This window comes from Ascaphus truei, chromosome 5, assembly GCF_040206685.1.
Source record: "Ascaphus truei isolate aAscTru1 chromosome 5, aAscTru1.hap1, whole genome shotgun sequence".
Classification (NCBI taxonomy): domain Eukaryota; kingdom Metazoa; phylum Chordata; class Amphibia; order Anura; family Ascaphidae; genus Ascaphus; species Ascaphus truei.
In genome coordinates this window covers 83,256,173-83,271,732 of record NC_134487.1, presented here as the reverse complement: position 1 = coordinate 83,271,732, position 15,560 = coordinate 83,256,173, and the positions used below count along the sequence as shown (strand labels likewise).

Sequence of the window (15,560 nt, the reverse complement as noted above, 5' to 3'; positions counted from 1 at the left end):
GGAAGCAGCTTGTACCCCACAGCACAGAGGGAAGGGGTTCAAAACTGCCCATATGATGCTGTAGATAAGCGTGCCATGTGACAAGTGTGACCCCGTGGTAAATAAAGAGCTAGGGAGCATTCCCTTTCAACCCTGCTTTGCACCCCTCCAGTTTATGCATGGAAGAACTGCCCCTTAGCAGCTCACAACAAACAGAGAAGTGCATGTGGTGACACCGGATACGGGGTGTGACACTGGAGGCGGGGTGTGACACCGGAGGCGAGGCTACAAATGTTGATATACAAAGAGCGAAGCACGATGCTGTCTATTGATAACACAGAATATTTCCTTCCCCCGCCCACTAGGCGGGACGCGTTCTTTCCCCACTAAAATCACTGAGACTCTCCCCGGGATCTCAGTCACAGAGCCGCCGCCGCTGCAGAGAGAGGGTCGCTGCTGTCCCTTATATCACATTATTGTATTACCCGGGCCCCCACCGCCTACAGCAACTGTGGGCTGTCGCTAAACCCGTATTTCTCCTTTATCCCCCCAGACCTGTTATTCTCTTTGTGTTGCCTGTGCTATTATTTATTTATATTAGGCCCGCTATTATTTTGTTTGCCTCCTCATCGTATATAGTATTCCTACCTATATAGTATTCCTACCTATATAATATTCCTACCTATATAATATTCCTACCTATATAGTATTCCTATCTATATAATATTCCTATCGTCTTCACTTCACACCGGCAGCAGCGCCCGGGAGCAGGTGAGAGCTGCGCATTGAAGGTATGAATGTGTGTGGGTGAGATTGCATCACTCTGTGTATACCCTGCTGTGTGTCTGTGTGTCTGTGTGTCTGTGTCTATGGGGCTGTCACAGTGTGTGGGATGTGTGTATTATGAATATGTGCTGTATGGGTGTGTGTTGCATATCCGACATGTAAAGGTGGGGGGGAGGGGGGGATGTGTGTGTATTATGAATATGTGCTGTGTATGGGTGTGTGTTGCATATCTTACATGTAAAGCTGTGGAATGTGTGTGTATTATGAATATGTGCTGTGTATGGGTGTGTGTTGCATATCCTACATGTAAAGGTGGGGGGGGATGTGTGTGTATTATGAATATGTGCTGTGTATGGGTGTGTGTTGCATATCCTACATGTAAAGCTGTGGGATGTGTGTGTATTATGAATATGTGCTGTATGGGTGTGTGTTGCATATCCGACATGTAAAGGCGGGGGATGTGTGTAGTGTTTTGGGGAGAGATGCTGATTTTTCTTTCTGGCATGGAAACAAAGGAAAATATACTTTGTGACATTCTTGCAACTGGGCAGAGATCTTTAAATAACATTTCTCGTGTATGAGGCTGCTAATATTTACACGCCAAATGGTAGGTGGCTGGGTGTCTCCAGATTATGCGGTACGTGATCAGACAGCCCGGTTTTTGTTGACCTTCGTGCTGGCACAGTAGTTTTCCATAAGGGAAGAAAAAAAATTGCGTTGGCATAGGATGGCCAATGAGGACTCGTCTCACATGTCTGTGCTTCAGCCCACTGAGACTTGCATCGCCATAATGGCATTTTATTGTACCTTCCGATTACAGGGGGCGCTTCGCTGTACAAGTTGATCATGTGCGCACATTCGATCTCTGCCTTCCAACAAGGTTTTACGCAATCTATCATCTGTAAACCTAATTTGTTCTAGGAAAAATGTATTTCTTTTTCGGTCTCTGCCGAAAATATTCGCTTGAACCCCACCATATGCCGTAGTTCTGGTTGGCGCCCAAGTCTCAGATTGTGACCTGCCTCGGGTGAATGAATGGGTGTACTCATAGGAAGTGCAGGCTGCTCAGAATCAGCGTGTAAAACTGTTTCAATCCACCGTAGCGATTGCATCAGATTCTTTCATTCTTTAGCCCAGAGGCCGAAGGGGGTAGGGTGGAACTGATATAGGAGTGGCTAATCCTGTTCCTGTGAAGCAGCCGCACAGGCCGGATACTGATAATCCATTCTTTTTTTCTAGTGTGCCGCAGACTGTGTACTCGGCTCTGTACAATTATTTTACAGGCACAAGAGTTTTCTGCCCTGAAACACAACCTGTGGCGGCCCCATACACAGGATGATAATATGCCTTACTCTTCTAGAGCCTTCCCTCTAAAAATGATTTGCTCTGCCTGATATAAATGAGGGGTTTATGCCTTATCCCTCAAATTACTAAATTAAGGCATGCCCATATATTCATGATTTCAGGCTGTCCACATTCTCATTTGTAATATGCTTTTTTTAAATTGATCGTCTGTGTCGTAAATGTGTATCCATTTGCCATGTCTCCTATTCACCTTGATATGTGAGCATGATTTTATTATTAGCATTTTTTTTTTTCTTAAAGCATTACTGGCGTGTACTTCCATAACGGTTTGTTTACTAGTGTTTGAGATGAGATGCTCGATTGTAAGGTGACCATCAGGCATGCTAATGATCTTGCAAGCCAGACAACTATAAAGTGCCCTATTATTTATTTTATTGATATAAAAATGTTTTACCAGGAAGTAATACATTGAGAATTACCTCTCGTTTTCAAGTCCTGCTTAGCCCCTATGCTGTTTGCAGGTCATTGAGGCTGCAAAGGGGTTAAAATTCTCCATTGCTTAGGGGTCCTGGAGTAGCTTTGGTGGAAAGCTTTCAGCACTAGAAACAAGAGCTAGACCCCTTATTAGCTGGAGAGGCCCACCACACAATGCCCTGCACTGCTCGTGGCCTTGGAAGCTTGTGATTGACAGGTGTGGGTGAAAAGGGAGGGGGGGGGAGGAGATGGGACGGACCCCGGAGCTTAGAATTGTCTGGCTGCTGGTTGCAGGCGGTGGCTGGTACTTTTCCACTCTCCTTTTCGCTCTTCCCCCATCCCCCCCCCTCTCCTTTTCCTCTTGTTACTCGTGACGACAGTGCGTCATGTGATCCAAGTTGCACACTGCAGTATTGACGTCCACCTTCCTTGCAGGCAAGAGAGCCAGGCGCAGCAGCAACTACATCAGCACCCGCGGGGAAGGGTAGTCCTTCTGATTCCTCTCCACTACTACATCAGGCCTCACAGACGCCAGGGTGAAACAAAGCCTCAACATGACCAAAGCGGAGATGGGCAAGTTTAACATTTCCCCTGATGAGGATAGCACTAGCAACAGCTCAAACAGCAATGATGACTTCAACTACCCAGAGTATCCAGCAAAGAAGCTCTCCATTAAGGGGTCAGTGATAGCATGTTTTATTTTTTGTTTTGCAAACTTAAGCCCATTTCTGTCCAGTAGGTCTTGGCTGGATATAATGGGCCAATTCTATTGGTCAGGGATTACCAGCAGATGCAATTTATATTTGTCTCAGTAGTACTCTCCATCATAATACCATTGTCTATATTTGTTGTATAATGGTAAATTAACCCTTGTGTAAGCGGCAGAGAAGGTATTACATTGCACTGCACATTAAAATCATAAAATAAAAGAAGCCACTGTCGTAAGGCTGAGGATATTTTCAAACTAGGTTTTCAATTACCCTTGCAGACATTACGACATGGATCTGGAAAATCAAAATTTTCTTCTTGAGCCAACTCTGGTGAAAAAGAAATGCGAAACAGAATATGTAAGTTGATATTGACATCGTGATAATGAATTCTCATTTCTGATTAAATATGTCATAGGATGATTAAAATTCATGTAATTGTGAACCATCTAGTCTTTATATCGAATCCTTAATTATCTCCCCCCCCCCCTCCCTCTCACTTTAGCTCCCAGGAACCACCTCATTCGGCATGTCCGTATTTAATCTCAGCAATGCGATTGTTGGAAGTGGTATCCTTGGTCTCTCATATGCTATGGCCAACACTGGAATTGCACTCTTCATGTAAGTATTTATTCAGGTTACTTAATATTATTTTGTCAATAGTGTTGCAGATTTGCATTAGGCAACAGAACACATTTTTAAAGTAACAATACAGGTTTTGGAACCAAGTTTGCAGCAGAAAAGGTATATTAAATATGAAGGTGTGAATGTGTAGTACATATATTCAGAGGTTGTTTTCAGAAAATAGTTGGTCCTCTTGAATACAATGTTGGATATAGTCTCTGGCAGTTTAATGGGAACATTATGTTAAGACCCTATTTAAATTTCTTTACATATTAAATTACATCAATTGGTCACAGAATATTTTTCTCTAAATGACCACGAGGGGCATAATGGTTGGTTTGCTTGCCAACAGCATGAAAATAGAATACAGAAATGAGATGCACAATAAATGATTCACTATAAATTGTAGCCTACCCCTACTGGAAGGACTGAGCTGTGATTTGCAGAGCTCTTGTCCCGGTGTCATTCTGGAAATAAACGTTTGCCCTTTTCCGAAAACTCCCACCTACAGACAACTGCCTTCAGTGGTGTCCAGCTTTATGTACAAGAACAAGTTTGCTAGTTTATCTGCCCTTTCTTTGCATGGGAAACACTCTAAACTCCACTTCTTCTTTAGTGCTTTAAAGGGGTTGCTGGGCACAATTGTTCCTTGTTTTAAATGTAACATTAACCATACAAATAATGTCATTTACTTTAATTCTGTGCATGTGTGGGTTTTGTTTTTGGTTTTGACATAGTGTTTTCTTGTTTTGTTTGGTTCTTAAGCAAAAATCTTCTGTGTTTCCCATTTATTTACTAGTAAAAAGGCAAAGTGTTGCAGTTAGGTGTTCATGTTTGAACATGACGAGTGTGATTAAGCATGGCAATTAAAACAAGTACAGTATTTAATCAATTTAAACATATTTCAGGCCTGGGCAAATCTTGCATAATAAAAAAATCCATATAGCGTGACTGAGAAATGGAAAGTTTAGATCTTGCTCATGTTAATAGGACATATGTAGGGTTTTTGTTGTTTTTTTGTTACTCTTGCAGTGCAAATAATACAGCTTTGTGAGGTCCTTGAACCTCCCCAACACAAGATAAGCTGATTTTATGTATCCCTTTAACTTGTTTGTTTCTTTTTGTTGTGTCTTTAGGATTCTCTTGGTATTTGTTTCGATATTCTCTTTATATTCAATTCATCTACTACTGAAGACTGCAAATGAAGGAGGTAAAACATTTGCATGCACAGCACAATTCATGCGCTTAGCATTTATTTTATTTTTTTATTTTATTTTTTGTACATTTTCAAATTGTACTTTTTTTTGTCTTTCTAGGTTCCTTGTTATACGAGCAACTGGGATTTAAAGCATTTGGTTTATTCGGAAAACTTGCAGCTTCTGGGTCCATTACCATGCAAAATATTGGAGGTATGCCCAGTTGCGTTGTTCTGTGAAACCACTTCATATTAAGAGTGCATACAACATGTGTAACCCCTTAAGAGATGTGCTTTTTTTAATTGTTGTACTTCCTTGCAGCCATGTCGAGCTACCTCTACATTGTGAAGTATGAATTGCCTCTTGTAATCAAGGAACTGATGGGCATCGTGGAGAGCACGGGGTATGTAACGTCCATCGACGTTCCGTTAAAGCTGTAACCATTTGATGACCCGTTCTTACATTATACTACATTGATCTTCCAGGTGTATTAAACCCTCTGCTACTTAATAATGAATTGGATGTTCTAATTAGTCCCCACTAAATGTATATGTAATGTCTTCATTGCCTAAGGGACTTACCACAAATTGCTACACAATGCACCTCAATCCCATTCACCACTGAAGAGGTGAACAGGGTTATATATAAAACTAGTAATCATTTTTCAGGACAGTGGGGATTTGTCGGGTTATCAGCTACCCTCCAAAGTGTAGACAGCCCCATTTAAAATAAATATTTAACGTGATGTTGTAATTTAGGCAATTTCTTTTACTATTTGCATTATTGAAGTACACATTCCCAGGTCGGGGCTGTGTATATTCAGTATAAGTTGAATAACTTGTTGGTGTTTGCGGGAACAAGCTCTGTACCCTGGGCAAACTCTGCAGATAAGATGGACATTAAATACAGATTGTAGCAGTACAAAAGAGTTTTTTTGGATGGGGGGTTTGTCAGCGACTTATCTTGGCTAATCTGTTCTGCAGCATTTACATTATATATCCCCATATTTACCCTTTAAAAAAGTCATGAATCTATCCACAGGTTAAAAGCCTGTAGAGTTTTATGGGTTCCTGTGGAACTGAAGGTGCTAATGTGTGTAGTGCAGTAGTTGTATTTACATAGTCAATGACCTCTGGGTATTTCTTTCAAAGCCTTATACTTTAGAAGGCAAGGCATGCCACACGTTCAAAATAGACTTGACAAGTGCATTCCACTGTTATGAATGTTAGTGGGCACATAAACTGTGTAGTAAATAGTTGAGTAGGTTGTTTAAGAATCACTCCCATTATAGTCCATAGAAAGGCTGTAAATACACAAAACTTTTAAAGCTTATGGGAATGTAATATCGTACACTGGAAAAGGAGTCCACAATTATAAATAATTTTGGTATATTAAAGAACACTGCTTTTCTCACTATATAGAGCTGAGAGAATGCTTATACTGTACGTTACCAGCTGTTAGAATTAAGTTGCTGTATGAATGTTTGGCAACTCAAGGTTCAGTGGCCGTCCCTATCGTTCGAGATAAAATGTTGCTAAGAGGAACTTCCCTTCAGCGCATTTTCATAGGACAGCTATTGTATTATTTGTGATGCGTCCTTCAAAAACACAGCTGATCTTTCTTAATGTAACATATTGGGCCATATAATGCATCTCAATATCATGGTGTTTTTTTCTTCATTTCCAGAGAATGGTACTTAAATGGAGACATTTTGGTTGTGATGGTCTCGCTGTTTCTCATTCTTCCTTTGTCACTGTTGAAAAACCTGGGTAAGTTTCCAGTTATAATATGAGTTATAGTTTTAAATAGCATCAATGAAGGCAAACAAGCCTATAATATATAGAAGTTTATTGTTTCTTACTCAAGCCCTTCGCTTTGAGATGAAAGAGTAATTGGAGCAGAAGTTCTTGTATACGCTAATCAATTCTGGCACGGTATTTTCTTCTTTCCCTAATGTGTGGTACACAACTGCTAACATATTTTTTTTTTTTTGTATACTCCCTTCTTAAATATTTGTATTTTAAAGCCTAAACATTTTTATTTTCAGGATACTTGGGATATACAAGTGGCTTCTCCCTTCTGTGCATGGTCTTCTTTCTCATTGTTGTAAGTATATATTGTCAATTTGCAAAATTATTGTTCAAATGTGTTTTTACTGTTGGCAATTTAAATAAAACACATGTAACAGATTGAATTATATACCACTAAGAATGTATTATACATTAATGATAAAGAACACTTGTGAGCACATTCACAGGTCTCAGACAGGTCTCCAACCCGTCCTTACCCCATAGTCACAAAGGCAGATGTGCGTAACTGCAGCCAGGAATTCTGGGTAATGGCATACAAAAGAGCACTCTGCATCACTTTATTTATTTATTTATCTTATTTCACTCTAACGTATATCCCTTTAAGCCAAGGTGCCCCAACCTTTTTGTGCCATGGGGCACATTTGAGTGTTCAGGAGAGAGTGATGGGCACCAACCAATGTGTGTGCATGCACAATACACTTACCTTGTGGAGAAGCCTCCAGGGCCGCTCCGGTCCCACTCGCAGATCGGAAGTTGGGCCTGACTTCCGGCATGCAGCAGCCATCGGCGGCACTGCGGTTGCGGGCACCGATAAAACGCTTGGCGGGTGCCATGGTTGGGGACCCCGCTTTAAGCTATGCAGTAACAATGTATATTTATAACATGCACATCAAATTAATATCTAAAAGCAAGGAGGTGCATTTATTTGTATAACCTTTGACCCTTTGTAGTACCGTGTGAATATTTATTTGTTTGTTTGTTTGTTTGTTTAATTCACCTAGGTGATCTACAAGAAATTTCAGATCCTGTGTCCTTTTTGGGCTGATCATGACGCCATGAATATGACATTAAACAGTACATTGTCTCATCTCGCCTCGCACGCACCACTGCATAACATGGAGCACAACGAGACCGATGACGAAATGTGCAAACCAAAGTATTTCGTGTTTAATTCTCAGGTAACGACATTTTCTCAGTGTATTCTATAATCTATGTCAAGGTATGCTGCATTTTTGTTTTTTATTATTATTTTGTTTTTTATTATTATTTTAGCCTTATCTTGAGGTTGAATACTCTCTAGCCCTACGGTGTTCAAATTATTACATGGCTATAATTCACCGTAACACATTTGGTAATAATCTACATACTACCTTTTTTGGAGACTTGTTTATTTCTATAATATTATTATTTTATATATTTTTTTCAGACTGTCTATGCTGTACCAATCCTGACTTTTTCTTTTGTCTGTCACCCGGCTGTCCTTCCTATTTACCAAGAACTTAAAGGGTATGTTCAATTTTACAAATCTAAGCTGGCAAAAGGACAGTTTTGTGGTTCAAGTGAATGTAACTAAAAGTGACTTTATCTTCATGATTTCAGCCGTAGCCGTAAGAGGATGCAGAGCGTTTCCAACGTGTCCTTTTTTGCCATGTTTATCATGTATCTCTTGGCGGCCCTCTTTGGATATTTGACATTTTATGGTAAGTAATTCCCCGTACTCCAACTTCTTGCACATACTGGAGGTTGTTGTAAACATCTCAGAAAGATCCCTGGTATAAATGTACATTGGCCTTTAAATGACCATGTATTTCTTTTGCCCTTTTATCATGTTCTAAACCACTTTTTCTTTGATTTTGTTCATGGCTATTATAGTGAATTCAGTCATGTGTAGTGCGAGCTTTGTTTCAAACATCAGTTTGACTATTGCTCTTGTGCTATTGGAATATGATGCCTTGTGTTATTTACTTAAAGCTGCAGTTCAGTCTTTTTATTTTTTTATTTTTTTTAATTCAATAGTTTCATGTGGGCAATCTCTAATTACCTAAAGAACTGTATAGCTGCCAGTCAATTCGTTCTCCATGTATTGATCAGCGAAATTTGGCGACATCTTTAGATATGGCATATGTTTTTCATCTGCTTCTGTCACTCAGTGGAAGCTCATGAATATTCATGAGCACTCCTGCACTGACATGTGCTAGAGGGAGGGCAGGGCTGACAAAGGGGTGTGCCAGGGCTTGTGACAGGACATAAAGGGGCAGTGCCTTAGTAAATGCTTGTTAAAATAGAATACAAGAACATTGGTCTTTCAAAGTTGTTGTTTTTAAAACAGAAAATGCTAAAAGTATTTTTTCTTACTACAGAACTGATTTATTAAAAAAAACACACATGCAGGATCTTGACTGAACTGCAGCTTTAAGATTTGCACCTCACATTCATAGGCTCCTTTTTATCTGGAATGTTGCCTATTTTTAATGTTCACGTTTGATTGATTTTATTTTGTATTTTTTGCATTTAGGCAATGTCGAGCCAGAGTTGCTCCATACTTATTCCAAGGTTTTAAATGCTGGTGTAATATTTGTTGTCGTGCGTCTGGCAGTCCTCGTGGCTGTCACCTTAACCGTTCCAATTGTCATTTTTCCAGTAAGTATGAGTTTTAGTTTATCCTTTATTTAGTTTTGCCCGTTGAATAATCTATGTCCAGTATGGGGAAGCACTTAAACTGCAGAGCATAGTATAGCTGTTGGTACCAGGCACAAGTAGATGGTCAGTTGATAATGCTCACTTGTAACTGAAATAATCTTGAATTGGGCCTTCTGGTTCTGAAACTATTACATCACTGGGTTTGAGAGTTTAATATGCAGATTAGAATCCTACATTTAGGTAACCTTTGCCATTTTTTAGTTTAATATGCACAAAACTGCTATTTAGAATATAAAAAAACTTCCGTTTGTCGGATTTTCAAACGAATTCATAACAATCGTGTGTATAGGTCCAAACTATAGATTTGGGTGAAATGCTTTCCAAGCAAAAGTATGTTTCTGCAGAGAAATGCTGGTAATATGGAAAAATACTCCTCACCGCTTTCTGCAAAACTAGTTCTCATACTGTTTGCATTTTGAGCTGCTACTTCCCATTGAACTCTTTTTGCCTGTTCTAACGTAATGCTTTGTTTTAGATCCGTAGTTCCATCACTCAACTGTTGTGCTCAGGAAAAGCTTTCAGCTGGTTGCACCACTTCATTATCACCTTCGCAATATTGGCATTTACCAACGTTCTTGTCATTTTTGTCCCAACTATAAGGGATATCTTTGGGTTCATTGGTAAGTAGTTTTTTCTTTGATTTTAATTCAGTAGTTAATGGCCAGGGATGGGGCTCCAGCACATTGACAACATCACTATGAAGACTTAGTGAGGTTGTTGTTGGTTTTTATCACACACACACGTGTGAAAATAAACAGAAGTTAATTGTAAAGTAAAACAACTTCCAACATAGGGGAAGTTCCCATAAAGGGTTGCGCAGGCCGATCATGGTTTTTCTGAGAGTAAGGATTGATGTTTTGTAATCACGACATCATTTTGTTTGTTTCCCTACAGGTGCCTCTGCTGCTGCAATGTTGATCTTCATTCTTCCTTCAGCTTTTTACATCAAACTAGTAAAGAAGGAACCAATGAAATCCGTGCAAAAGATTGGGGTATGTATATTCTGAAGGCGTTTACCACTAGAGATTATGTTAACTTGTAGATAAGAAAGTAGTGAAACATAAAACTTATACGGCCCTGCTCTACTAAAATAATTCAGCGTGTTGCAAATATTGTAGAAGGACAAGGGAAGGTGCAATCAGGGATATACAGGTCATGTTAAATACAGCAAGAAACAGGACTATTTTTGCGGCACTTGGAGCCTCACAATAATGGCAAATACATTCTGAGGTAGTAGATATTTTAATGTATTAAAATATGTAAAGTAAAAAAAAAAAGACAAGAAACCCCATAATTGAAAAACAAATTTCAATATGATCACTTAATGAAGAGTATAAATCCCTTCCTAGTGCTCTCAAACCAAAGAACATTAGAGCAGTAGCGAGAGTGCTCACAATGCTGGTGTCAAAGTGGGAGCATAAATTGTCAAAAACAAACTGAAAAAGAGTAGATATCTTCTCTTTAAAAAAAAAGTTCAAATTAAAGTGTCCACTCACTCAGGTGATACAGAATGTTGGATAATATTCCTACTCAAAATATATCACACTTACTTAAATGTTCCTATACTTTTTCCAGTGAAAATTGTCTATATAAAAAAGATGCCTCAGATTTTGAGAATAACAACATCCCCTGAAAGGGCAAAAGAGATCTTTTTTGAAATGTAATATAAAAGAAATGCCCCCAAAAGGCGATTAGCAGAGACTACTGCTTTAAAGCAGCAAAACATAAAAAATATATCCGTTCTGTAGTATTGGATCATACTATCTGCATTGGTTTTATTCAACTCCTATTGCATACATACATATATATACATACATATACTGATCATCCTTTCATTACTACAGCCACTTCCTCTTTTGAAACTTTTTTTTAGCTCTGCCCTTTGGCAACAAAGTATCACAAACAGATCTGTTACTGTGTTCCAAACAGCAGACTGTCTATTACTCTGAACAATAATCTGCTACACCTAGTAATATAATGTTGCATATCAGCTGTAGCACAAAGTTAGAAGGCAGCCATTTTGTTAGGCACACAATCAGGCTTTTTTGCAGATTTAGAACAGGAGCACCAAACGTTTGCCAGCTTAGGTAGGAATGTAGAATTATACAGTGTCACATGCTTTACATATAAAAAAGGGGAAAAGTAGTATTGCTGGTTTAATAGGAGTACTCTTCCCTTTGCCGATCTCCAATGGCCCTGTAGAACAATATAAATAGAAAATATGTTACGAAGGGTTGTGTGCTGGTTTTGTAGCTGGGGCCTTTTATACTAGAGAATCCTCAACTTCCATTTTACGCAAACGTAGTAGTAGGTACAACATCTTTGAAAATATTTCGATAGCACGTTGAACAAAATATGTTTGTCTTTCTAGGCTGCACTGTTTCTTGTCAGTGGCATCCTGGTTATGATTGGAAGTATGACCCTGATCATCCTTGACTGGGTCCACATGTCTTCATCTGATGGGCACTAAATGACTTGACGGATATGCAAGCACTTTGCTTGAAGGCTTCTACGGGGAATGAATATTTACCATTGCTTGCAGTTTCACTTCCTTCGACACAGATTCTTTGTAGAACAAGTGAACTCTTAAGAAACTGGTTCTGCATCTCAACAATGACATTGTCATCTCAAATCCAAAGGTTCTGACAAGAAGGAAGTAATTTTATTCCATTCCAGAGAATGGACAAGAATCTAAACTTATCAAGCCACATGTTTGGCTATTGTCATTTACTGTTACTTGTAATTTGTATGTTATTACTTGAATGTGCCTAATGGAACCATTTGATGTGAGAAATAGGTGCGACACTACAAAAGTGCTAACTCGGTTGGTGAGGGATGAGAGAATATGCTCTTGTACCAAAAAAATAGGTCATCCATTTGAAAGCACTTACAGGGGGAAGGGAATATTGTTAAAACTGCTTTTGTGAAACAACCCTTAGCTGGTTTCTTACAGTATCTATAAAATGTTTCAGCAGTGTTTTTAGTACATATTTATTTTATCGCTTCAATAAATGAACAGTAACAAACCCAAACTGTTGCATACAATAAAAGAAAAACTTCTACGGTTAGCAGTATATTCCTCTGCAAAGTGTTGGTGGTGTCTGTCCACTGCTGAGGAAGACATTAGGAATAGGGAAATATAAAATAATTATCATACTTTGGAATCCAATCACTAATCCTAATGGGAAAACGTGTACAAAAACTAGATTTAAATGGCTGCCTAGCCATTCTAGGCAAAATGGGAATGATGCTGTTGTATAAACACTACGGAGCATGATGGTAGACAAAACCTTCACTATTTTACTTCTGATATTGTTATCTGAACATGGTACAAAAGTGAAATATTTAAATGACTAATTTATTCAGTCCCGTGGTGGTTTACAACTTGTACAGTATTTCTCAATATTTAAAATCTTAATTTATAAAATGCTGAATTACTTGAGGAATTTTTTGTTTTTCTTCTAAAGCGGTCAACCAGAAGGCCTGTTTGCCCCTCCGGTCTTGCTTTGAGATGTTTACTCAGTATATTTATCATGCATTCTCAACAATTGTGTTTAAAGGACAGAAAAGAAGAACAATATACAATCTCCTTTCCACTGTTACAGCATCAGAGGTGCAAAAGTGGTGGAGCAATTTGTGATAGTCAGTTCATTATTTTCACTCTTCAGTAGTTTAAATGACCAGATAACCAATAGAACAGTGATATCTGGTGTGCAACTTGGATAATGTATTCAAGGAGTAATTGACTCCATGATTTTACAGTATGGTAAAATCCATTGTAGCTTCTTAAGCTGTCAAAATGTCTATAAATGCTCACCATGTAAAAAACAAAACAAAATGCTTGTGTATGTTACATCTGTATTCCCGAGTGATGAAACCGGAATATGAGCTGAAACGCTCAGTTAGAACCAGGTGGACAGCTATATGTACAGGAGAAAAATCAGTAAGACAATATTTGAAGTATTTCACCACCATTTGTCACCTCATTGTCTTCCATAGACAGATATAACTCTAATGTGTTATTTTTTACAACATGAAACCGTTGAAAGTCAACCTATTTTTCAATATTTATGGACTTTGTACAGATAGTCTCTGTAAATATATAACTATGTATGTATATAACTATTGATGTGTAGATATAGTTTTTTTTGGGCCTATACTTTTCTTTGATCATTGTGTGAAATTTGGACGGTTTCTCAGAGCCCTAACAATCCTCTGGGTCTCAACCTAGTCTGACACTCGTCACCAAATGCAGTTATCAATCGTTCCCTAACTCATGAGCCTGGCTTCCTATTTATTGCTAGATTATTGGAAAAGAAACAATGGGCCATATTCAAAAAGCGTGCCGAGTCAACTCAAATGTTTTTTTTTTTGGGGGGGGGGGTGGAGGTTTGTCAATAAGGCCCATTGTAAATTGAGTAGCTAATGCCATAAACTATGCTCCAATATATATATTTTTTTTATGGTGTTTAGCAACATAAATGGCTTCATGCCCTATGTTTCCGCCAGGAAATTTGTGATTCTGTGCCTTCCTTTTGGGGCCTTCCGTTTCTCTGACATATGTTTAAAAGTAGACTGCGAGGGGGGGGAGGAGGGGGAGGAGGGGGCCGTTGCAAATCTAGTCCTGACTGGCCATACAGCAATTATGATAGCCATTTTTGCTTTTTAGAAAGTCCCCAACTAAAAAGTAATGGAACATTGAATCCACACATGTAAATAAAGCTAGTATGTAACTCGCATATGCTTTTTTTTATTATTATTTTGGGAGGATATAATTAGGATCTCAATTTTGGGGTGGTTGACTGTTGTAATCAAACATTTTTAAAATGGTTCGCACAGTTCTCTGTATATTCATGTAAAATATTAGTGCTCTGATAAAGCCAGCAGCTCAGTTAGAGATGTTGGTGAAGTCTTTCTGAGTTTCAATGAAACCTTGTATGCTTTTAATTGACCTGAAATAAACACATAATCAAATGTTCCCTGTTTGTTTGTTTGTCTGTCGTAGATAATTATATTTATACAGAAAAAGAGAGGTGGGTCTGTAATGAAATTCATTGCAGGCCCCTTCTAGCAGTGTAGGGAATGTTTAAAGTATTTTTCAGTAGGCTTGTAAACATAGTAAGCGGAGACATAATGGCTTCGTTTATCCTTTAGTTAACTCCCTTTTTATGTCAAAGGGCGCCCAACAAAAGTTTGCATGGGCAAAGTTCCCCTATCCCACTGCTTTACCTTTTTTTATTTATTTATTTTTTCATTTGCTTTTTGAAAAGGTGGGGGTAAGAAAACCTTAATTCACAAACCATCTGTAGTAATCTGATATTTTTATGTAACACTTTTGGGGAAATGTCAATGAGCTATTTGTAAAAGAGCCTGTAAATATAAGTTTCCACCTAGGTGGGGGGCAGAATGGAAGTCAGTCATTAAACTGATACAGTGCTTATCTCCACTTCAATGGAAATTTCCATGCAATTGTGCCCTCATCAGAATTAATTTGAGTTAACTCCCTGATAGTTCTATTTCACAAAGTCTCCATACAGCAAATTCTGTGTATAAAAACTGCACTATGTTCCCCAGTGGAAAAAACCCACTGCTTTCAATTGAATTAATTTTCTATACTAAACTTGTCCCACATTTATTTCACGTCAGGGCACTTTGATAACTAGACATCCACATTTGTTTTCTTTTGTGCTCCTCATGGTAAAGGTTGATTCTCCCCCCTTCCATTCTCTGACTATCACCTCTTATTATTCACCACCACTCATTCCCCTCACCCCCTCCTACCTGTTCTGGTTGCTACTCTAGAGACCTTCGCTCCATTAACCTCTCTACACTGAACGCTAACCTCTCCTCCTTCCTCTGAACCTTGTCAAATATTAAAACTATCCTCCTCTCTTTGTCCATTTGCCCCTTCTTGTCTCCGATAGACCCGTGCCTCTAACCCACGGCCATGGCTACATTCACAAACACTCTTCCTTTGC

At 38.7% G+C, this 15,560-nt stretch overlaps 1 protein-coding gene across 3 annotated transcripts; it reads left to right on the top strand.

Moving 5' to 3' along the window:
• Positions 1–341: 341 nt before the first annotated feature.
• SLC38A2 (solute carrier family 38 member 2) lies at positions 342–14,560 on the top strand. 3 transcript variants are annotated; one of them, XM_075600132.1, is made up of 16 exons: positions 345–750; positions 2,980–3,223; positions 3,533–3,611; positions 3,757–3,872; positions 5,012–5,085; positions 5,192–5,284; positions 5,393–5,474; positions 6,758–6,840; positions 7,119–7,177; positions 7,884–8,060; positions 8,309–8,388; positions 8,482–8,582; positions 9,398–9,522; positions 10,058–10,202; positions 10,477–10,574; positions 11,954–14,560. In XM_075600132.1, exons 2-16 carry the CDS (start codon positions 3,099–3,101, stop codon positions 12,050–12,052), a joined length of 1,536 nt encoding a protein of 511 aa, XP_075456247.1. In that variant the 5' UTR covers positions 345–750; positions 2,980–3,098; the 3' UTR covers positions 12,053–14,560. The 3 variants fall into 3 exon arrangements, with proteins under 3 accessions (XP_075456249.1, XP_075456247.1, XP_075456248.1); XM_075600133.1 differs by having other exon boundaries at positions 345–770; XM_075600134.1 differs by lacking the exons at positions 10,477–10,574; positions 11,954–14,560 and having other exon boundaries at positions 342–750; positions 10,058–10,210.
• The last annotated feature ends 1,000 nt before the right edge of the window (positions 14,561–15,560 follow it).

Coding starts and splice junctions, on each gene's coding strand:
- SLC38A2 (XM_075600132.1), top strand. CDS start 3,099: ATGACCAAAGCGGAGATGGGCAAGTTTAACATTTCCCCTGATGAGGAT. Junction 6,841..7,118: donor GTCACTGTTGAAAAACCTGG/GTAAGTTTCCAG, acceptor TTTTATTTTCAG/GATACTTGGGATATACAAGT. Junction 8,061..8,308: donor ATTTCGTGTTTAATTCTCAG/GTAACGACATTT, acceptor TATTTTTTTCAG/ACTGTCTATGCTGTACCAAT.